The following is a 22,014-nucleotide window of genomic DNA, read 5'->3' as shown; positions in this document are numbered from 1 at the left end:
TAACCACAACTGAGCCCCAAACCTCTGCTACTACTAAGCGAGACGTTTGCAAAGTGAGCAGGGTCCCGTTTTACGACATGTCTTGCCACGGTTGTTAAGTGAATCCCCGCAGGTGATAAAAAGTTAGTAACCCCGTTGTTAAGTGAGTCCAGCTTCCCCCGTTGTCTTGGCTTGTGGGAAGGTCGCAAAAAAGGTGGAATCCCACAACCGTCATTAAGTACGTGCCAGTTTCCTCGGGATCCAGCTTACGTCCCCCTGGGGAAGGCTGCAAAGGCCGCCACTGTGAAAAACGGCTCCCAAGTCGCCTTTTTCAACTTGGAACCGTCACTAAACGAACGGTCGTTAAGTCGAGGACTGCCTGGAGCAGCCTCGGATCTTAATTCTGGCACTCGGTTGAAAATGTCACTATTCCCCCTCTCCCCCTCTAGTTAAAAGGGGAGAAAACCTCAAGCCGCCGTATTTTGCAGGGTAACAAGATACAAAGGATGGGAGAAGCGAAACTGGTTTCTTTCCTCCGTGGATCAAACTTTTTAATTTATTTTTGTCTAAAACCCAAAAAGTTTGTTCTCTTCCTTTCTCTTCTTGGTGTGTGTGCGTGCAAATATGCAGGAACCGGTTGGAATTGGGGTACAATTTCTGCGAAACTTGATTCCGTCACCAAATAAAGGAAATATTTTGACTTTTTTCTTAGGGTGACTGGCATATTTTGGGGTGGTGGTGGAAGGGAAATGACAGCTGGGTCTTTGCGGGTGCCTAGCCGTTTAATCCGAGAATATTCAATTTGCTTCCAGACGAATTACATCCTGGCCTGCTTTTCAGCCATCTCCAGAATAACAGCAGCGGAAGGGACCTCGGAGGTCTTCTAGTCCAACCCACTGCTCAAAATCCTCCACGGACAACCGTAATGGAGGCCGTTTGTTGCGGAGCAAGTCAGTTCTTAAGGGAGAACTTCGTTTGCCTGTTGGGGCCATTTTTCGTTGTCGTCCCCCCCCCCTCCCCCAGCCTCTGGAGACTTTCCTGAAGCCTTGGGAGGGCGAAAACGGCCTTCCCCAGCCTTCCGGAAGGGCGAAAAACTATCTGGCTGGCGCGTGCCCCTCCCGAAGGCCCTCCGGAAGCTGGAAAGGCATTGTTTCCAAACTTCCGTTTGGGCCGTTTTTTTGCCCTCCCCAGTCTTGATTTGTAGGGCAAAAATAAAACTCGATGTAGAATATTAATAGCTGAGGGTTGAAATGTCCTTAGTGGTCTCTGAGCTGGATTGGTGTTGTTGGGGGGGGGGGGTTGCAGACGTTTCATTACCCAACTAGGCAATATCATCAGTTCTAGTAGAGAAAGGGGGTTTGCGGAGAGAAGGGACGACGGTGTTCTCTGATCTCGGTGGTTTTCTTGCAGGCGTTTCGTGATCCAACTAGGTAGTATCATCGGTATTGATAGGGAAGGGGGGTTGCGGAGAGGAGCAGCAGCAGGAGAGGGAGCTGGAAGAGGAGACCGAGAGGAGGAAGAGGAGAAGGAGTGATGGAAAAGGAGGAAGGGGAGGCAGAAAATGGAGGAGGAAGAGGGGAAGGAGGAGGGACGGAGGAGGAGGAGAGGAAGTAGAAAGAGGAGGACGGTGGGCTCCTTGGTGGTCTCTGCGCTGGGTTTTCTTGCCGACGTTTTGTGACCCAACTAGGCAATAGAATCAGTGCTAGAAGGGAGTGGGGTTTGCGGAGGACGAGCAGCAGCAGGAGAGGGAGATAGAGGAGGAGGAGGAGGAGGAGGAGACAGAGAGGAGGAAGAGGAGAAGGAGTGATGGAAAAGGAGGAAGAAAATGGAGCCGGAGGAGGGGAAGGAGATGAAGCATGAGGAGGAGGGGAAGAAGTAGTAAATAGAGGAGGAGGAGGAGGAGGAGGAGGAGGAGGAGGAGGAGGAGCAGCAACTGTGGGGTCCTTGGTGCTGTCCGAGCTCGGTAGCTTTCTTGCAGACGTTTCTTTACCCAACTAGGTAATATCATCAGTGCCAGAAGGAGAGGGGGGTTTGCTGTTTATATACAAGTGGTTTGCCAATTACCAAACTCAGACAAGCAATCACACAATCAACAAAAGCCCAATCAAGGAACCACCAAGAGGAAGAAAACAACACTCCCACAGACACTGGCAGGCCAGGCCACTTGGACATAAAACAGAGAGCAAATCGCCCGCTGGCACGGATGACGTTACCTAGTCGGCTCGTGAAACGTCTGCAAGGAAACCTCCGAGAGTCCCCGTGGACCCCTTCCGAGAGAAGCTCTTCCGGAGGAAAACACCCACCCACCCACCCCGGGAGTAGATCTCAGACCTCAAGGGGTGACAAAGCGACACAAAAGAGTCTGTCTGTAGTTCACTTTTTTTTATTATCATTATCCTCCTCAACCTTACTATTTTCAGCGCTGCGCGCCGTTCCCCTTTCTGGAAGACGGCGGCAGATCAGTAAAAAAACAAAAACACCAGGAAAACAACCCAGGACAAAATTGTCAAAAAAATGTAAAATAAATACATAAAAACGCGCGTCGCCCTCGCCCACCACCGCCACCGCCACCACCACCACCAAAGACATCCGGGGCTCTCGGAAGTCCACGACCCTGCGTCCAGAACACCGCGAGGATTAAAATGGCCGGATCCCGTCGAAGGAGAAGAAGGCGTCTGCGAAGGGCGAGGGAGGGGATACCCCTTCCTGGAGACCTGCCAGCCCAGAGGTTCCTAGTTTGAACAAGGCCGACACGGGGACCTTGCACAGGCTGAGATGCCCGCCAGCTACGCGCCTCGGTGGCCGAGTCCTGCTGCTCAGCAGCCTGGCTCCCTCATCCGAGCGACGTCCGAGATCAGAAAGTCCTCTCCAAGCCTTAGCTGGTCTCCTGAGCTTCTGCTTCTGCCCGGTGGGCCTGGTCCCGACTCTCGCCGGCTTCCTCATCTTCCATGGTAATTTCCAGCGGTAAGGAAGGCAGCGAGACCTGTGTCCCGTTACCCTCCTCCATCGGTTCCAACATGCCGTTTAGGTCCATATCCTGGATCTCCAAGTCGTAAAGCAGGGAGACCCGAGAGGCTGCGTTAGTCTCGCACTCGACGCAGGTCTGGAAGGGGGAGAGGAAGACATCGATGGTTAAGTTTAAGGTAGGGTTTACTTCACGGTCCTCTCTGAATGGGGCAGCCGGTATAGCAGGAGTGTCAAAACTCAAGGCACCAAGGCCAGATCAGCATAGTAATTGTCCTCTGGGGGTCAGGAGGGGCATGGCTAGGGTGGGCGAATAGGCATGGCCAGCTTGATGTTACTCCTGAAAGGCTAGTAAGTGCGGACAGGGTGGGCAAATGGGCATGGCCAGCTTGACGTCACTCGCACGGACAGTCACCCCTGAAAGGCCAGTAAGAGCGGCCAGAGTGGGCGAATGGGCATGGCCAGCTTGACATCACTCGCACGGACAGTCACCCCTGAAAGGCCAGTAAGTGGGGACAGAGTGGGCGAATGGGCGGGGCCAGCTTGACGTCACTCGCACAGTCACCCCTGAAAGGCCAGTAAGTGCAGCCGGATGGGGAATGGGCGTGGCCAGCTTGACATCACTTGCACGGGCAGTCACCCCTGAAAGGCCAGTAAGAGCGGCCAGGGTGGGTGAATGGGCGTGGCCAGCTTGACATCACTCGCACGGACAGTCAACCCTGAAAGGCCAGCAAGTGGGGACAGGGTGGGCGAATGGGCGTGGCCAGCTTGACATCACTCGCACGGACAGTCAACCCTGAAAAGCCAGTAAGTGGGGACAGGGTGGGCGAATGGGCGTGGCCAGCTTGACAACATTCGCACGGACAGTCACTCCTTAAAGGCCAGTAAGTGCGGCCATGCTGGAAACAGTAAGCTTCAGCTTAGCCCACCCTGGCGTGCATGCATCTGCCCGCCTCATGCCCGCCCACGCACTTGTCAGGATGGGATGGGATGGGCCGAAGCGCCTTGGGCCAGCCCTTACTATTTCCAGGATGGCCGCGTGGACCGGATCTGACCACATTGCGGGCGGCACCCGTCCACCGGCCTTAGTTTTAGTTTAATTTAGTTTACTTCATTGTCATTGCACATCGTACAATGAAATTAAATGCCCTCTTCAGTGGACATTAGAACTATAAAAATAAAAACACAAGCACCCCTCCTTCACATGCTTTTACTATCCGCTACCGGCTGCCAGATGGTAATAGCTTTAAATAAAAGGACGCCCAGGATGAGATTTAAGAATGTTTGGAACGTTCTTAAGGCAGCGGGCGCTGTAAAGCTCTTCCAAAGAGGTAATCTTGAGTTTGACACAGGTAGTCCTCGATTTACGACCGTTCATGTGGCGACCAGAGTGACAATGGCACTGAAAAAAACGGACTCTACAACCGTTTTTCACACTGAACGACGGTGGCGGCATCGCCTGTTGGTCACGTGATCAAAATGCAGGCGCTCGGCAAGCGGTTCGTATTTATGACGGCCGCCGCATCTCGTGTGTGTCACGCAAGCCAATTTTTTTCCCTCAACCTTATGATGAGCAAAGTCAATGGGGAAATCGGATTTCCATAACGAGGGGATGCAGGGATTCGCTTCGTAACAGCGGCAAGAAGGGTCGTAAAATGAGGCCAGATTCGCTTCACCGTCTCGCTATGCAATGGAAATTTGGGGGCCGATTAGACATAGATCGAGGACTACCGATGACGTCCCTAAAGACTCAAAAACAGACAGTGGAAGAAACTGTCTGTTTCTCCTGTCTCCTGTCTGAAACTATGAGAAAATGAACGTAAATTAACACTTGTGTCTTAAATGACAGGAAGATATCCAAGATACAAAAAAGATGTGGAGATTCTCGAAAGAGTGCGGAGAAGAGCAACAAAGATGGTTAGGGGACTGGAGGCTAAAACATATCAAGAACGGTTGCAGGAACTGGGTATGTCTAGCTTAAGAGAAAAAAGGACTAGGAGAGACATGATAGCAGTGTTCCAATATCTCAGGGGTTGCCACAAAGAAGAGGGAGTCAAACTATTCTCCAAGGCACCTGAAGGCAGGAGAAGAAACAATGGGTGGAAACTAATTAAGGAGAGAAGCAACTTAGAACTGAGGAGAAACTTCCTGACAGGTAGAACAATTAATCAGTGGAACAGAAGTTGCCTCCAGAAGTTGTGAATGCCCCAACACTGGAAGTCTTTAAGAAGATGTTGGATAGCCTGAAACGGTATAGGGTTTCCTGCCTAGGCAGGGGGTTAGACTAGAAGACCTCCAAGGTCCCTTCCAACTCTGCTATTGTATTGTATTGTATATTGTTTATGAATTAAGAAAAATGAGTATAAAAAATGGAAAAGAATGGAAGAAAATAATTTGGCTGAAAGCAAAAAGCAAGCGACAATGTAACATGGATTATAACCCTAACCCTAATCCTCCATGGTCCCTTTCAATTCTGTGAATCCATTATTCCAGTGTCCCCTCGTTGCTCCCAACATCCCTCCTACCCACCACCCACCCCCGGGAGCCGCCAGTGGCCTCCTCACCATGACGTTAATGGCTTTGGGCAGGATCCCCTTAGGTACCCAGGAATGGACCTCGGCCAGCTCCCTCTTCTGATCTTCCGTGAATCGGGGCTGTTGCTTCTGCAGCTGCTTCAGTTTCTCGCGATCCCCCTGCAGGACGGTCTCCATGTCCCTGCCGAAGAGAGAGACAGCGGAACAGTGGGTCAGAAATGCTGGACAATCGGCGTCTCCTACGAGGCGGCCACAAGTGCCCATGGCACCCGTCCCCAGAACTCCAACCAAAATTAAAGCAAACAAAAGCCGCCGCCACCACCACCCCACCTCCGGGATCCCAGCATCCCCCTTAACCCGGGGTCGGCAACCTCTGAAGCTACACATGGTTCTTTCATCCATAACGCTACGGTTCCCTATCGCTCAAAATATGCTTCACAACCACCAAGGTGTGACACTCGCCGGCATGTAGTTTATTGAGCTTTTCAACCCCACCCCCCCCAATAGTTTTTGTGGCTGCTGTTTTTTTTCTTTTCTGTGGGAAGCGGATCCGAGTGGCCCTTTTGAGTGGTTAAGGTTGCCGACCCCCTGCCCTGAACGAGAACAGAAGCTTCTGTTTTCTTCTCTCGCGGAGGATCCTAAAAACCTCGTTCCCAGGAGAATCGAGCGGGGTCCGAAATCCAGCAGCGGGGAAAGGACTCACCTGGTGGGCAGCTGATAGGTCATCATGACCTTATTGTCGGTGTTGGCCATCAGCAACCAGATGGGATCCTGGAGGACGTATTTCATGAAGTCTTCATTGTCCTCCGCCGCCGACCGCTTCTTGGCCCGCGAATCGTTCTCGGACGAGTCGATGCTGCCGAAGTATTTGCTGGTGTGGCTACTCTTGCTGCTCGCTGAGGGGGGAGGAAAAGAGGAAACCGGTTGGATACAGCTAAGTATTCTGACCCAGCTCCCTAAACACAACAAACCGTCTGAAGTTACCGTATTTTTCGGAGTATAAGACGCACCAAGATTTTGAAGAGGCAAATTTTTTTAAAAAAGTGTTTGCACTTTGCAGACCTCCCAAAAACGATCCGGTTTTTTTTTTTGTCAAAAAATGGCCGTGCATAGCCTTTAGGAGGCTTGTAGCGTGCAAAAACGAGCTTGTTTTTCGCTCGTTTCTGCCCTCCCCAGCCCCCAGGAGCACTCTGGAAGCCTCCTAAAGGCTATGCACGGCCATTTTGGTGAAGGGGGCGGGGTTTCGGGAGGCCAAAAATGCTGTATTCAGTGTATAAGACGCACCCAGGTTTTCACCCTCTTTTTGAGGGAAAAAGGTCCGTCTTATACTCCGAAAAATACGGTAACTCAAAAGATTCCTTTATTCAGAGCCCCAGCAAAGAGTTTCTCTCTCATTGCAGTTTAACAAGTCCATCCGGCCTACAGTTGTCTGCCACATCTATTCATCTCCGCCCCCTTGCCTTTTATCCCCAGAGCTAGGGTGGGGCTTCCTTAGCAGCAGTGGTTCCTCCGTCCTGAGGACCAGCCTATAGATTTCCACTGCTCTCCTCTCCTCTGCCACATCTATTCATCTCCGCCCCTTGCCTTTTATCCCGAGCTAGGGTGGGGCTTCCTTAGCAGCAGTGGTTCCTCTGTCCTGAGGAACCGGCCCATAGATTTCCACTGCTCTCCTCTCCTCTGCCACATCTATTCATCTCCGCCCCTTGCCTTTTATCCCGAGCTAGGGTGGGGCTTCCTTAGCAGCAGTGGTTCCTCCGTCCTGAGGACCAGCCCATAGATTTCCACTGCTCTCCTCTCCTCTGCCACATCTATTCATCTCCGCCCCTTGCCTTTTATCCCGAGCTAGGGTGGGGCTTCCTTAGCAGCAGTGGTTCCTCCGTCCTGAGGACCAGCCCATAGATTTCCACTGCTCTCCTCTCCTCTGCCACATCTATTCATCTCCGCCCCTTGCCTTTTATCCCGAGCTAGGGTGGGGCTTCCTTAGCAGCAGTGGTTCCTCCGTCCTGAGGAACCGGCCCATAGATTTCCACTGCTCTCCTCTCCTCTGCCACATCTATTCATCTCCGCCCCTTGCCTTTTATCCCGAGCTAGGGTGGGGCTTCCTTAGCAGCAGTGGTTCCTCCGTCCTGAGGACCAGCCCATAGATTTCCACTGCTCTCCTCTCCTCTGCCACATCTATTCGTCTTCGCCCCTTGCCTTTTATCCCGAGCTAGGGTGGGGCTTCCTTAGCAGCAGTGGTTCCTCCGTCCTGAGGACCAGCCCATAGATTTCCACTGCTCTCCTCTCCTCTGCCACATCTATTCGTCTCCACCCCCTTGCCTTTTATCCCCAGAGCTAGGGTGGAGCTTCGCTAGCAGCAGTGGTTCCTCCGTCCTGAGGACTGGCCCATAGATTTCCATTGCTCTCCTCTCCTCTCCCTTCTGCGCATCTGGCACTGGACCCAGCTGTTCCTCCTCTTCCTCATCAGCCACCTCCAGATCCAGGAGCTGTTGACTCTCTATCTGAGGGCTGACGGACAACCCAGGCTCCACCTCTGTCTCCCTCTCTCTCTCTCTCTGACAGACCCATTCCCTCTTCCCCCTCAGAGCTTGCAGGTTCCCCTGATGCTGACTCTGACTCACACGCCGCCTCCTCCTCCTCTCATTCGGTTGCTGGAGGGGCTGGCGCCCAACAGCCCACAACAGTAAGTCCTTCCCGTACCACGAACTGGATAAAGGCATCCGGGAAGAGAGGAAATGCTGGTGAAAATCTCCTCAAAGCTATGACCTTCATGGCTTTCCTGCTAGGGATAGCTCAGGACTTCCGGTTCCTAAAAAGGAACCCAGCTGATGGCGAACTGTGGACCCCATGCCAGATCTTGCCGCAAGCAACTCGGTTGCTGGACTTACTGGTCCCGCTGGCAGACGTGCTCTCTCCGTTGGAGCCTGAGCCCATGGAGCCCGAGGCGGCCGACCCTGTGCCCGAGCGCGAATCTTCTTGGAGGAGGAGATCCAGGAGGTCACTGGAGCTTGACAAAGCGTCGTTGTTGGAGGAATCATGAGCTTCCACCTGGAAGGGGATGATGGCACCAAGGTTAGGATCAGGAAGGAGTGTCTTCTCGGGGAATAAGTTCCTTTCTGGCAAACCCTGGAGTCGCCCCCTTCCTACCGCCGTAACCTCCCAGCGGCTCTCATCGCAACCTCAATCTTCTCGTCCAGCTCACAGCGGAGCAAAACTTTCCAGTCCTTGATTTGGACTATGCAACTCCAAGAACAGGTGTGTCAAAGTCGAGGCCCGTGGGCAGCATCTGGTCCATGGGGGACTTAGAACTGGCCCGTGGACTCGGCCTGGAAACAACGAAGGACTGGCCAGAAAAACGGAGCCGGGGGGGGGGGGAGTGTGCACAGTCTCCTGAACTCCATTTTCACTCGCAGAGGGCTGCAGGAGGCGATCGGAGCCAGGGAAGGCCGCACACAGTCCCCCAACCTCCATTTTCACTCACAGAGGGCTGCAGGAGGCCGTCACGGCTGAAAACGGAACCTGGGAGGAGCTGCACACAGTCTTCCGAGCTCCATGTTCAGTCGCAGAGGGCTGCAGGAGGCCATCGCGGCTGAAAGCGGAGCCTGAGAGGGCCACACACAGTCCCACAAGCTCCATTTTCAGTCACAGAGGGCTGCAGGAGGCCGTTGCAGCTGAAAACGGAGCCAGGGAAGGCCGCGCACAGTCTTCCAAGCTCCATTTTCAGTCGCAGAGGGCTGCAGGAGGCCGTCACGGCTGAAAACAGAACCTGGGCGGACTGCACACAGTCTTCCGAGCTCCATTTTCACTCGCAAAGGGCTGCAGGAGGCCGTCGCAGCTGAAAGCGGAGCCAGGAAAGGTCGCACAGAGTCCCCAAAGCTCACTTTTCACTGGCAGAGAACTGCAGGAGGCCATCGCGGCTGAAAACGGAGCCTCGAGTGAGCTGACCACACCTGCCCCAGCCCCGCAAGATCAACCGTAACCCTGATGCGTCCCTCCATGAAATCGGGTCTGACGCCCCTGCCCAAAAATGAAACTAGAACTGACTCGTGGGGACATCTCAGTGGCGGGAAGGAAGCACAGGACATTGCGTGACTGCTCATCAACCGGGGCCTTCTCCCAGATAATCAAAAATCTGAACTCGTCCCCAGTAGAGGACTCCGCTCGGAGGGAATGGAGGAGACCTTTAGCCTCGGGGCTGCTTACCATACAGGCTTCCTGTGGCGGGCCGAGTTCATTCCCCAGGCCCTGCCCGCCGGTCACTCCAACCCAATCCGCAGAGGTGGCGGCTGGTCCCGCTTGACCGCTCAGGACGGCTTCTTGGCGGTCGCTCGGCTTGGGCAGCTCTTCCATCTGGAGCAGGTTCAGCTGCAAGGGGGAGCTGCAGCGCGATTCGAAGAGGGGGGATTCAGCCCGCTCAGGCTGGCTCATCGAGTGGGGAGTGGAAGAGGGAGAAGGCACTTGCAGGCCGGCTTCGGGCCCGGGAGCTAGCGTGGTGTTGCCCGGCTGCGGCGGTCCAAAGGGGAAAACGGAACTCCCAGGAAAGTATGTCTGGGGGAGGGGGTTGTTGATCTGGGGGAAGACGTAATTGGGCAGGACGAGGGCCACCATGGGGGCGACAGGGAACTGAGGGGCTGACAAGGGGTTGTGTGAAGGCTCGTTAGCTGTGGGCGCTGTGGGGCGAGGGGAAAAGACGGGGATGGGGTAGGTGGGCATAACAGCCGGGTAGGACATGTTTGGGAGGGTGGGCGGGGAAGGGCCTGAGGGGGCCCAAGAGGAGGCAGCGGGGGGGCAGGGCAGCTGCGGGGGTGAGACCACCGAGTTCTGGGGGGAGCTGGTGCTGTTTGACAATTTGTTCTGCCGGATGCGTTTGGCCTTGGACTTCCAGCTGCGTCCCCGGCCGTTTAGCCCGCGAGGTCCCAGGCGTGGGCCGCGGAGTCCTGGGGAGACGAAAAGAAAAGAGAATGAAGGAAGAGGAAAAAAAGAGGAGGGAGGGAGGGAGGAAGAGAAAGCAGGAAACCAGATGAAGAGGGGGAAGGAGAAGGAAGAGGAAGAAGGAAAAAGAGGAAGCCAAGAGGAAGGAGGAAGTGGGAAAAGTGGAAGGAAGGAAGAGAAGCAGGGAGGAAGACGAGAAAGAGAAAGGAATAAGGAGGAAACTAAACGAAGATTCAATCATCCAGGCCAACCTTAAAAGCCTAAATCATGGCAGTTGCCATAATTTAGAGGGGATTCACCATATATTAAATAAAAGGGGTTTAACGGGACAAGGACTCAGGTTCGTGCTGCTGGGGAAGCCTAGGTGAGAACAGTGAGTGGCAGCAAGCGGCCGCAGGAGAAGCGGACAAAGTGGCGGACTCCTGCTGGGCGGGGCTGTCGCTGCCGCCACTCCCGCGAGGAGAGTCCATAATTAGAACCCTCCGAAAAGAAGCCCTAATGGGGGGGGGGGGTCAGCGGTCGAAAGAAAATGCCTTCTTTTTGGAGAAATTCGGCGGTTAGAAAAGGGGGTTTCGCGGATGAGGAGGAGAAAAGAAGGAAGGAGGAAGAGAAGGGGGAAAGAGAGAGAAAAGGAGGATACGTCCCGTGTCTTCTTCACCACCACCCCCATCCCCTCACCTCGCTGGTCCTGGGCCCCAGGGTGGTGCAGCTCCTGCCAGCTGAGCCGGGAAGGGGAGTTGAAGACGTGCAGCTGGCTGAGGTCTTTGAAGCGAGTCAGGAAGGAGTGTTCTTCCTTCTGGGTGTGGATGGAGAGCACCTCCTTGGTCAGGCCCACCCGGCGGTACTGTTGTTCCCGGTCGGGGGTCACGCTGGGCGGAGGGGCAGGCGGGGTGGCGCTGGGCGCCGTCTCTTCCATCATGACGATGTCTGGGGAGGGGGGGGAAGTAGGGAGGAGGAGGAGGAAGAGGAGACACCAAAAACAGGGAAAGCGAAGGTCAGTCCATCCGTGGCTTCCCATCCTCCAGGAGAAAAAAAACCCACCGCTTATGCCTTAAATAAGCAACTCCTCAACTTACGACCACCCATCAACCCCAAACCACCGTTGCTAAGCGAAACGTGAACACCCCATTTTACGACCTTCCTGACCACGGTTGTTAAGTGCAGTGGGTACACGAGTAACACGGTTGTTCCGCAAAAGGGGACCCCGGGCATAAGTACGAGTCAAGGGGCCGATTTTGATCACGTGACTTGACCGGGGGGGGGGGGACAGACACTGCGAGGATTGTGAGTGTGGATAACAACCGGCCAAGTCAATTTTTTTCCCCCAGCGCCGTCATCAGTTGGGACGGTCACTAAGCGAACGGTCGTACGTCGAGGACAACCTAGACACGTTTCAAAAAATCTCGGGTTTCAAGAACCGGCATGTTTTCGGCTCGGCTCCGGATATCTAGGCATATTTTCTTGGCTGGGTTTTTCCCCCCAAGGAAGGAAAATTAGGAATCCGTTACAGGGAATTCACTCGACTTATAAATTGCTCGCTTTGCGACTGTTTGAAGTTGTGACCGACACCCCTCACCACCCCCAAAGAAAGTTTGCTTGTGACACAACTCTGAACTTCCAAAAGCCAGCTCTACCCCACCCTCCCCACGCCGTGGTCACGTGATCTGCATTTTGGACGGTCACTAATCGGCCTGCATTTATCTCCGTTCGCAACATCCCAGGGATCCTATTTTGCGACTGTTTTTTTTGGGGGGGGGGGGGGCGATAGTCGTTCGGCGAGCCCATCGTTCGCTGTGGTTGTGGGATGGAGGGTTACCAGAAAATCAGTGTTTTAATTCGGGGTTTCTGACGGGGGAAAAAACCCAACCCACCCTACAGCGAACGATGGGCTCGCCGAAAGAACGAACGACCGTTGCCAAAAAAAAAAAAAACAGTCGTAAAATGAGATCGTTGGGATGAAGCCCACACCCGTCTTAAAACATTGTCGAGGGTGATCGCAGGATGTACGAGTTGAAAGGGACCTTCTGGGTCATCTAGTCCAACCCATCTCCCCTCATTCATTACATAACTAATCGCTTCCAATAACGTCTAGCATTTTTATTAATCTTTTTTAGATTTTATTTTGTCCGTTATTTTATCTTGCATTTTTTTTTAATCTAATGTTTTATCTCATTTTTTAAATAATCTTTTTATGCTGTTAAGCCACCCAGAGCCGTTGGCTACCAAGACGGGCAGGAAATAAATATCAGAAATAAATAAATAAAATGGCCAACACACCGTCCAGTGGCAATGAGTCCCCAAAGCCAAAATAGAGTGGGGATGGAGGCAAGAACTGGGACCAGAACTTAATTCTACCCAATGTTAATATTTATAACGTATTTATATCATATTACTAAATAAGTATTATAATATAAATATGATAATATTTATGTACTGTTTATAAAAAGCAGCAGGTGGTATGTTTTTTTGATTAGCTATGACTGGCAAAAATCTAGTTAGGCTTCAACTTACGACCACAAGGGAACCCAGAAATTAGGCTGCTAAGCGAGACCTTTCGTCAAGAGAGCTTTGCCCCATTTTATGACCTCTCTTGCCACCGTGGCTAAGGGAATCCCTGCAGTTGTTAAGTTAATTCAACTGCCCCGTGACCCAGAGGGAACACGGCAACCGTCATAAATGCGAGTCGGCCATCAAAAGCACCCAAAGGTAAATCCCATCACGAGCAACGGTCATTAAAGGGTGAAAAACGATTCTTTTTCCACTGTTGTAACTCAGAACAGTCACTTAAGCGAACTGTTGTAAGTCGGGGACCGCCCGTGCTGTCTAAGCAACGGCACGGATTCACTTAACAATGGCGGCAAGGGAGGTCGTACGATGGGACAAAGCTCACTTAAACGCTCCTGGCTCAGCAGCGGAAAATTTGGGGTTCAAATATGCTCGTAAGTTGAGGATTTAAAGGTAAAGGTTCCCCTCGCACAGATGTGCTAGTCGTTCCTGACTCTAGGGGGCGGTGCTCATCTCCGTTTCAAAGCCGAAGACGTCTCCGTGGTCATGTGGCCGGCATGACTCAACGCCGAAGGCGCACGGAGCGCTGTTGCCTTCCCACCAAAGGTGGTTCCTATTTTTCTACTTGCATTTTTTTTACATGCTTTCGAACGGCTAGGTTGGCAGAAGCTGGGACAAGTCACGGGTGCTCACTCCGTTACGCGGCGCTAGGGATTCGAACATCCGACCTTTCTGATCGACAAACTCAGCGTCTTAGCCACTGAGTCCCACTTCTTGACACCCTGTTGGATTTACCTGTACAGGTGGTTAATTATATTTGATATCTAATTTCCAATTTGCCTTGGGAAGGGGGGTGGGGGCGACGCGACAGGGAAGTCCAAAGGGCCCGATGTGGCCCGGAGGGGCCGGGACCACAAAATACCCAAATCTCTGATGTAGACCCCACCCTCCCTCCATCAAGCTGCGTCCCCCTCCCAATCTCTACCTCCATCGACCTGCATCCCTACATCTTCCCGCCGCGCCTTCCTTCCTCGACTCGTCTCCCAGCTGCCGCATCCGCCCCGCCCACCCCACCCCACCCTGCCCTGGATGCTCTCAAAAAAGGTGGGTGGACCACCTCCCCTACCCGACTCCGGGGGCTTCTTGTCTCCCACGTGGACGATGGTACTGCTGAAGCTGCACTGACTGGTCACCGACACCACGCTCTCGGCTTTGCTAGTAGGCAAGGCCAGCGGAGCAAGAGGGCCTCCCACCGCCACCGCCACCCCGGGTTCTTCCCTCTCGGGCTGGCGCTCTGTGGCCGGCAGCCTCTCCTCGGGCACATCTGTCCAAAGAGAGGGCTGGATTAGAACTCGAGGCAGGGGAGGGGGTCTCTGGGCCCCTGAGACACACCGAAGAGCAGGACAGAGAGACATAGGAGATGCCAAAACCTCGGTCGACATAGCCGCGGGGGAGGACGGAAAGAGCCCTCCCCCCCAGCACCATGGGGAGACCTCTCCCTCTTCCGAGGGGGCCACCGGCAGCTCCGAAGACCCCAGGCAGGAGCAGGAAAATCACACACAAAGGAACGGGAGAAAGTAGCGGGGAAGAGCGGAAGCCGGATCACGGAGAAGCCTAGGCAAAATTGGGGGAGGGTGGGGGAGGGTGGGAAGGTTTTTGGGAAAGGGAAGCGGGGAGAGGAGGAGACTCACCTTTGCTCTGCGCGGCCACCTGCTGGCACGCTTTCTGCTTGTCGTCGTCCGAATTGGAGGAGGTGGTGTAAGAGGAGGAGCCGCACTTGCGTTTCACCCGGCTGGGGATGTTACAGCTTTCCAGGTATCTGTAGGGAGGGAAGGAGGGGGGGTGGGGGAGATTTGAAAAAGCAGCAATGTCAGGTGCCAAAGACCTAGGTGTACCTGTGATGGACCGATTAAACTGTTCTATTGCTGAAAGCCTCCGCGTAGGAATCTTCTAACTAAATGCTTTATTGCTGAAAGCCTCCGCATGGGAATCTTCTAACTAAACTGTTCTATTGCTGAAAGCCTCCGCATGGGAATCTTCTAACTAAACTGTTCTATTGCTGAAAGCCTCCGCACGGGAATCTTCTAACTAAACTGCTTCATTGCTGAAAGCCTGCGCATGGGAATCTTCTAACTAAACTGTTCTATTGCTGAAAGCCTCCGCATGGGAATCTTCTAACTAAACTGTTCTATTGCTGAAAGCCTCCGCATGGGAATCTTCTAACTAAACTGTTCTATTGCTGAAAGCCTCCGCACAGGAATCTTCTAACTAAATGCTTTATTGCTGAAAGCCTCCGCATGGGAATCTTCTAACTAAACTGTTCTATTGCTGAAAGCCTCCGCACAGGAATCTTCTAACTAAACTGCTTCATTGCTGAAAGCCTCCGCATGGGAATCTTCTAACTAAACTGTTCTATTGCTGAAAGCCTCCGCACGGGAATCTTCTAACTAAACTGCTTCATTGCTGAAAGCCTCCGCATGGGAATCTTCTAACTAAACTGTTCTATTGCTGAAAGCCTCCGCACAGGAATCTTCTAACTAAATGCTTTATTGCTGAAAGCCTCCGCATGGGAATCTTCTAACTAAACTGTTCTATTGCTGAAAGCCTCCGCACAGGAATCTTCTAACTAAACTGCTTCATTGCTGAAAGCCTCCGCATGGGAATCTTCTAACTAAACTGTTCTATTGCTGAAAGCCTCTGCGCGGGAATCTTCTAACTAAATGCTTTATTGCTGAAAGCCTCCGCACAGGAATCTTCTAACTAAACTGTTCTATTGCTGAAAGCCTCCGCACAGGAATCTTCTAACTAAACTGCTTCATTGCTGAAAGCCTCCGCATGGGAATCTTCTAACTAAACTGTTCTATTGCTGAAAGCCTCTGCGCGGGAATCTTCTAACTAAATGCTTCATTGCTGAAAGCCTCCGCATGGGAATCTTCTAACTAAACTGTTCTATTGCTGAAAGCCTCCGCACAGGAATCTTCTAACTAAACTGCTTCATTGCTGAAAGCCTCCGCATGGGAATCTTCTAACTAAACTGTTCTATTGCTGAAAGCCTCTGCGCGGGAATCTTCTAACTAAATGCTTTATTGCTGAAAGCCTCCGCACAGGAATCTTCTAACTAAACTGCTTCATTGCTGAAAGCCTCCGCATGGGAATCTTCTAACTAAACTGTTCTATTGCTGAAAGCCTCCGCACAGGAATCTTCTAACTAAATGCTTTATTGCTGAAAGCCTCCACACGGGAATCTTCTAACTAAACTGCTTTATTGCTGAAAGCCTCCGCATAGGAATCTTCTAACTAAACTGTTCTATTGCTGAAAGCCTCCGCACAGGAATCTTCTAACTAAACTGCTTCATTGCTGAAAGCCTCCGCATGGGAATCTTCTAACTAAACTGTTCTATTGCTGAAAGCCTCTGCGCGGGAATCTTCTAACTAAACTGTTCTATTGCTGAAAGCCTCCGCACAGGAATCTTCTAACTAAACTGCTTCATTGCTGAAAGCCTCCGCATGGGAATCTTCTAACTAAACTGTTCTATTGCTGAAAGCCTCCGCACAGGAATCTTCTAACTAAACTGCTTCATTGCTGAAAGCCTCCGCATGGGAATCTTCTAACTAAACTGTTCTATTGCTGAAAGCCTCTGCGCGGGAATCTTCTAACTAAACTGTTCTATTGCTGAAAGCCTCTGCGCGGGAATCTTCTAACTAAACTGCTTTATTGCTGAAAGCCTCCGCACAGGAATCTTCTAACTAAACTGCTTTACTGCTGGAAGACTATGTGCGGAATCTCAATTAGTTTATTGCTGGAAGCCTCCGCACAGGAATCTTCTAACTAAATACTTTATTGCTGAAAGCCTATGTGCAGGAATCGCTTGTGGCTACGTAGGGATTCTAGGCCGATTCCTCTTTTGACTCCATCCCCACCCTCGGACACTTTATCTTGCACAAATTGCTAAACGAGTCAGATGAAGCTTTCCTTTTTGGAGGAGTGGAGAACTCAGGCTTCTCCTTATCTCAAAGGGGCGGACAGAAATTGAGGACCTGGATAGGTTGGGATAGGAAGGAGAAGGTGGGGGAAGGAGGGAGATTTCCAAAAGATTGACAGCAAAAACATCTTGCCCAAAATGAGAGCATCGGCCAAATTCTTACCGGATAATTCCGTCCAGGCAGTTGATCTGCTGATAGGAGTAGTTGGAAGGCTCCTTCCGCACGGAATCCTCGGAGGTGGTGGCCTTGTGTGACCTCTTCTCCACGTCCCTGAAGGCCTCCTTTGATCGCCCGGTGTGACTGACGGGGGGATCCAGAGCTAGAAAGGAGAAGGGCAACCTTCAGCAGGGAAGGGGCTTTCCCAGACCAGAAGGGGACTTTTGCAAAAAAAAATACCAGGATGAAGGCACTGCGGTGGCTCATGGGTTGGTGTGTATAATGGGAGGGGGAGGGGGAGGAAGAAGGGGAAGGAGGAGGGGAAGAAAAGAAGAGTGAGAAGCAGGAAGAGGAGGAGGGAGAAGAAGAGATGGAGGAGGAGGAGGAAGAAGAAGAAGAAGGGAAGGAAAAGGGGATGGGGAAGCAGAAGAAAAGGGCAAGGAGGGGGAGGAGGAAGAGGAGAAGAAGGGATGGAGGAGGAGGGAAAAAGGAGGAAGAAGGGTAAGAAAAAGGGAGGAGGAAGACAAGAAGCAGAGGAGGGAAGGAGGAGGAAGAAAGGGGAAGAAGGAAGAGAGGTGATGGTGAAACTGGAGAAGGAAAAGGGCTAGAAGAAGGGATAATGGAGGAGGAAGGAGGGAAGAAGAAGGGATGGCGAAGAAAAAGGCAAGGCGGAGGAGGGAGAGAAAGAGAAGAGGAGAAGAAGGGAAGGGGGAGGAAGAAAGGGGAAGGAGGAAGAGGAGAAGGGATGGAGAAACTGGAGAAGAAAAGGGCAAGAAGAAGGGAGGAGGAAGAGGAGAAGAAGGGATGGAGGAGGAGGAGGAGGAGGAGGGGGGAAGAAGGAAGAGAAGGGATGGGGAAACTGGAGAAGAAGGAAAAGGGCAAGAAGAAAAGATGGAGGAGGAAGAGGAGGAGGGGATGAGTCTCCCTCTCCTTACCTGGCCGAGAAGCCTTGATGGGTGGTGGCTTGACCCGGGACTCGATGAAGAGCTGCTGGCCCTGGTTCTTGACCATGTGGACATCCTTGCAGATCTCCTGGAAGGTCATCTGGGACCCAGAGGGAGGCTGTGTCAGAAGAGCCCCCATCCCCCAGCGCCTCTCCCCCTCCACTGGGGCAGGCTACCCGTCCCGCTGCCCGGACCCTCCCGGACCTCCCTGCGCTTACCGGCCGGAGAGCCTGGGCCTCCTCTAGGGGGAAGCCATTGCTGTCGCTGGAAGAGGCGATGCTCAGGAGCTGCTCGTGGGAGGCCGAGTTGCTGCAAAGGCCCAACGCTCCACTGCTGTGAACCGGCTGCCCAATGGAGAGAGGAGGAGAAGGGTTAGAGCGGAGGTAGGGGGGAGAAAAGGGAGGGAGGGAAGGAAGGAATGGGGGGAGGGAGGAAAGAAAGAAAGAAAGAGAGAAAGAGGGGGAAGGAAGAAGGAAGGAAAGAGACAGAAGGGTGGAAGAGGAAGGAATGGGAGAGAGAGAACGAAAAAGAAAGGGGAAGGAGGAAAGGAGGCAGAAGGGTGGAAGAGGAAGGAAGGAAGGGAGAGAGAGAGAACGAAAAAGAAGGGAAGGAGGAAAGAAGGAGGCTGAAGGGTGGAAGAGGAAGGAAAGGAGGGAGAGAAGGAAGGGAGGGAGGAAAGAAAGAAAAGAGAGGAAGGAAGGCGAGAGAGAAAGAAAGAGAGGGGGAAGGAGGAAGGAAGGAGGTAGAAGGGTGGAAGAGGAAGGGAGGGAGGGAGGGAAAGAAGGGAGGGAGGAAAGAAAGAAGAGAGGAAGGAAGGAAGGAAGGAGAGGGAGAGAAAGAGAGAGGAAGGAAGGGGGAAAGAGAGAGAAGGAATGGAGGGAGGAAAGAAAAAGAGAGGAAGGAAGGCTGGGGGAGAGAAAGAAAGAAAGAAAGAAAGAAAGAAAGAAAGAAAGAAAGAAAGAAAGAAAGAAAGAAAGAAAGAAAGAAAGAAAGAGCGCTTACCTGCAGCAGCAGCCGGTGAATCTGTTCGGAGAGCTCCTGAATGTCCACCTCCGGGGCCTTGGACTTCAAGACTTTGGGGGCGGTGAAGACGTCCTCGTTGAGGGGACCCCTGAGGTCAACAAGAGAGGAGATGAGGAGGAGCCCAGCTCATGCATCCCCTCCGGAAGCTCCACCCAATTCCACTTCCTATTAGCATGTTGGGGCTGTGTCCAGCCCCTCCCCTCCTTCCTCTCCATCCCATCTCCTCCTCCCTTGGTCCTTGTTCTCCAGCCAGCATCCTTTAAGAGGGGTGGGCTTCAACTCCCAGAATTCCTTTAAGAGGGGTGGACTTCAACTCCCAGAATTCCTTTAAGAGGGGCGGACTTCAACTCCGAGAATTCCTTTAAGAGGGGTGGACTTCAACTCCCAGAATTCCTTTAAGAGGGGTGGACTTCAACTCCCAGAATTCGTTTAAGAGGGGCGGACTTCAACTCCCAGAATTCCTTTAAGAGGGGTGGACTTCAACTCCCAGAATTCGTTTAAGAGGGGCGGACTTCAACTCCCAGAATTCCCCAGCCTGCATCCTTTAAGAGGGGTGGACTTCAACTCCCAGAATTCCCCAGCCACCATGCTTTAAGATGGGCGCACTTCAACTCCCAGAATTCCCCAGCCAGCATCCTTTAAGTAGGGGGGACTTCAACTCCCAGAATTCCCCAGCCAGCATCCTTTAAGACGGGCGGACTTCAACTCCCAGAATTCCCCAGCCAGCATCCTTTAAGACGGGCGGACTTCAACTCCCAGAATTCCCCAGCCAGCATCCTTTAAGACGGGCGGACTTCAACTCCCAGAATTCCCCAGCCAGCATCCTTTAAGACGGGCGGACTTCAACTCCCAGAATTCCCCAACCTGCAATGCTAGCTGGGGAATCCTGGGAGTTGAAGTCCACCCATTTTCAACCTGACCAAGCTTGAGAAAGGCCGACTCTGCAGCCATTCTGGCCACCCAGATGACCTTCTCTGGCCCCACCTTGGAAGTCCACTAACCCCCCCCTCCTCCCCACCCCACGATATGCTCCGCCCCCTCATCCCCACCATCCCCAGCTAAGCTCCTCCCACTCTCCCAGAGGCATCTCCCTGCCCTTCCTCTCCCGCTCTCTTCCACCGACGACGCCCGCCCCGGGTCCTTCATCCCAACGAATGAGATGACCCCCACCCCTTCCGAACTCCCGCACCCTCGCCCCAAGAGCGTGTTTCACACTTACGTCCGCACTTTGTGCCTGCCCATGATAAACGAGACTTTGCGACTCCAAGGGTTTACGAAGCTGGACCAGCTGGTGTCGATAGTGACGTATTCGCCATTGCGGGCGCAGAAGCGGATGGGCGTGTGGTCGAACGGCTGCCCGGCGTATTGCAGGACTGGAAGGAGGGGGGGCGGGTGAGAAGGGAGGAGGATCAAGGTCAGTGACCACTAGGCCGAACTTCCCTTCATTTCCCTGCTCCTCCAATTACAACCCTTAATTGCATCTGGGATTTCCACTCCTGACGAAGGTTGTCATTCAGTGAGTCACGCCTGATTTTCTAACCTTTTTTTAGGGGGGGGGGGGTGTCGTGGTCATTAAGCAAATTGCTGTAGTTATTAAGTGAATCAGGTGGTCATTAAGCGAACCCAGCATCCCCTTATTATCATTTTGCCACCTGGGAAGGTTATAAACGGCCGTCAAAAGTCGCCAGTGTAACGCCCATGAGCCCTAATGACCAGTGGGGGTGGGGGTGGGGATGGTCGTAATTGTGAGGACCGGTCATAAGCGCGAGGACCAGTCGTAAATCAATTATTATCTCCCCCACCACCCCCGTGTCGTCCTCTAACTCAGAACAGTTGCTCAACAGTTAAAAATTAAAATTAAAATCCCAGCCTTGCTCCCTGCGCTGGTTCAGCTCATACCTACTTTTCTTGTGTATGGACAGCATAAGAGGCCGGTCCTCAGGGTGCAAGTAGAAAAGGACAGGGGTCCCAACCAAGTCTTGCGGGAGGTAGCCAAGCAGGGGGGCAGCTCTGAGGACGAGAGAAGAGGCGACTGTCAGGCGGGCTGGTCGGTCTGCGAGTGATTGGCCCCAAGTCACCCAGATGGCTTTCGTGCCTAGGCGGGACTAGAACTCCCTGTCACCCGGTGATTGGCTCGAAGTCACCCATCTGTCTTTCATGCCTAAGGCGGGACTAGAACTCCCTGTCGCCCGGTGATTGGCTCGAAGTCACCCATCTGTCTTTCATGCCTAAGGCGGGACTAGAACTCCCTGTCGCCTGGTGATTGGCTCGAAGTCACCCATCTGTCTTTCATGCCTAAGGTGGGACTAGAACTCCCTGTCGCCTGGTGATTGGCTCGAAGTCACCCAGATGGCTTTCATGCCTAAGGCGGGACTAGAACTCCCTGTCGCCTGGTGATTGGCTCGAAGTCACCCAGATGGCTTTCGTGCCTAAGGTGGGACTAGAACTCCCTGTCGCCCGGTGATTGGCTCGAAGTCACCCATCTGTCTTTCATGCCTAAGAAGGGACTAGAACTCCCTGTCGCCCGGTGATTGGCTCGAAGTCACCCATCTGGCTTTCATGCCTAAGGTGGGAATAGAACTCCCTGTCACCTGGTGATTGGCTCGAAGTCACCCAGATGGCTTTCGTGCCTAAGGCGGGACTAGAACTCCCTGTCGCCTGCTGATTGGCTCGAAGTCACCCAGATGGCTTTCGTGCCTAAGGCGGGACTAGAACTCCCTGTCGCCTGGTGATTGGCTCGAAGTCACCCATCTGTCTTTCATGCCTAAGGCGGGACTAGAACTCCCTGTCGCCCGGTGATTGGCTCGAAGTCACCCATCTGTCTTTCACGCCTAAGGTGGGACTAGAACTCCCTGTCGCCTGGTGATTGGCTCGAAGTCACCCAGATGGCTTTCGTGCCTAAGGCGGGACTAGAACTCCCTGTCGCCTGGTGATTGGCTCAAAGTCACCCAGATGGCTTTCGTGCCTAAGGCGGGACTAGAACTCCCTGTTGC

The 22,014-nt window shown here is 53.0% G+C and overlaps 1 protein-coding gene across 4 annotated transcripts in view; it reads right to left on the bottom strand.

Annotated features, from left to right (window-relative positions):
* Positions 1-2,346: 2,346 nt before the first annotated feature.
* LOC309381405 (period circadian protein homolog 1-like) overlaps positions 2,347-22,014 on the bottom strand; it is a 34,686-nt gene continuing 15,018 nt past the window's right edge. For 3 of the 4 annotated variants that reach the window (XM_081932356.1, XM_081932358.1, XM_081932357.1), the window contains exons 10-23: positions 20,925-21,031; positions 20,241-20,394; positions 19,001-19,109; positions 18,217-18,342; positions 17,990-18,098; positions 17,061-17,217; positions 14,606-14,733; positions 14,041-14,238; positions 11,088-11,336; positions 9,681-10,414; positions 8,366-8,525; positions 6,181-6,373; positions 5,508-5,658; positions 2,347-3,082 (exon numbers count right to left, since the gene is read on the bottom strand). In XM_081932356.1, the coding sequence (XP_081788482.1) occupies positions 2,855-3,082; positions 5,508-5,658; positions 6,181-6,373; positions 8,366-8,525; positions 9,681-10,414; positions 11,088-11,336; positions 14,041-14,238; positions 14,606-14,733; positions 17,061-17,217; positions 17,990-18,098; positions 18,217-18,342; positions 19,001-19,109; positions 20,241-20,394; positions 20,925-21,031 (2,803 nt within the window). In that variant the 3' untranslated portion in view covers positions 2,347-2,854. The remainder of the gene's footprint in view (positions 3,083-5,507; positions 5,659-6,180; positions 6,374-8,365; positions 8,526-9,680; positions 10,415-11,087; positions 11,337-14,040; positions 14,239-14,605; positions 14,734-17,060; positions 17,218-17,989; positions 18,099-18,216; positions 18,343-19,000; positions 19,110-20,240; positions 20,395-20,924; positions 21,032-22,014) is intronic. The other variant, XM_081932359.1, reaches the window with a different exon arrangement.

This window comes from Natrix helvetica (genome assembly GCF_964273705.1).
Source record: "Natrix helvetica genome assembly, chromosome: Z".
Lineage (NCBI taxonomy): Eukaryota > Metazoa > Chordata > Lepidosauria > Squamata > Natricidae > Natrix > Natrix helvetica.
The sequence above is the reverse complement of the archived record's forward strand: the minus strand, read 5'-3'. Positions and strand labels throughout refer to the sequence as shown.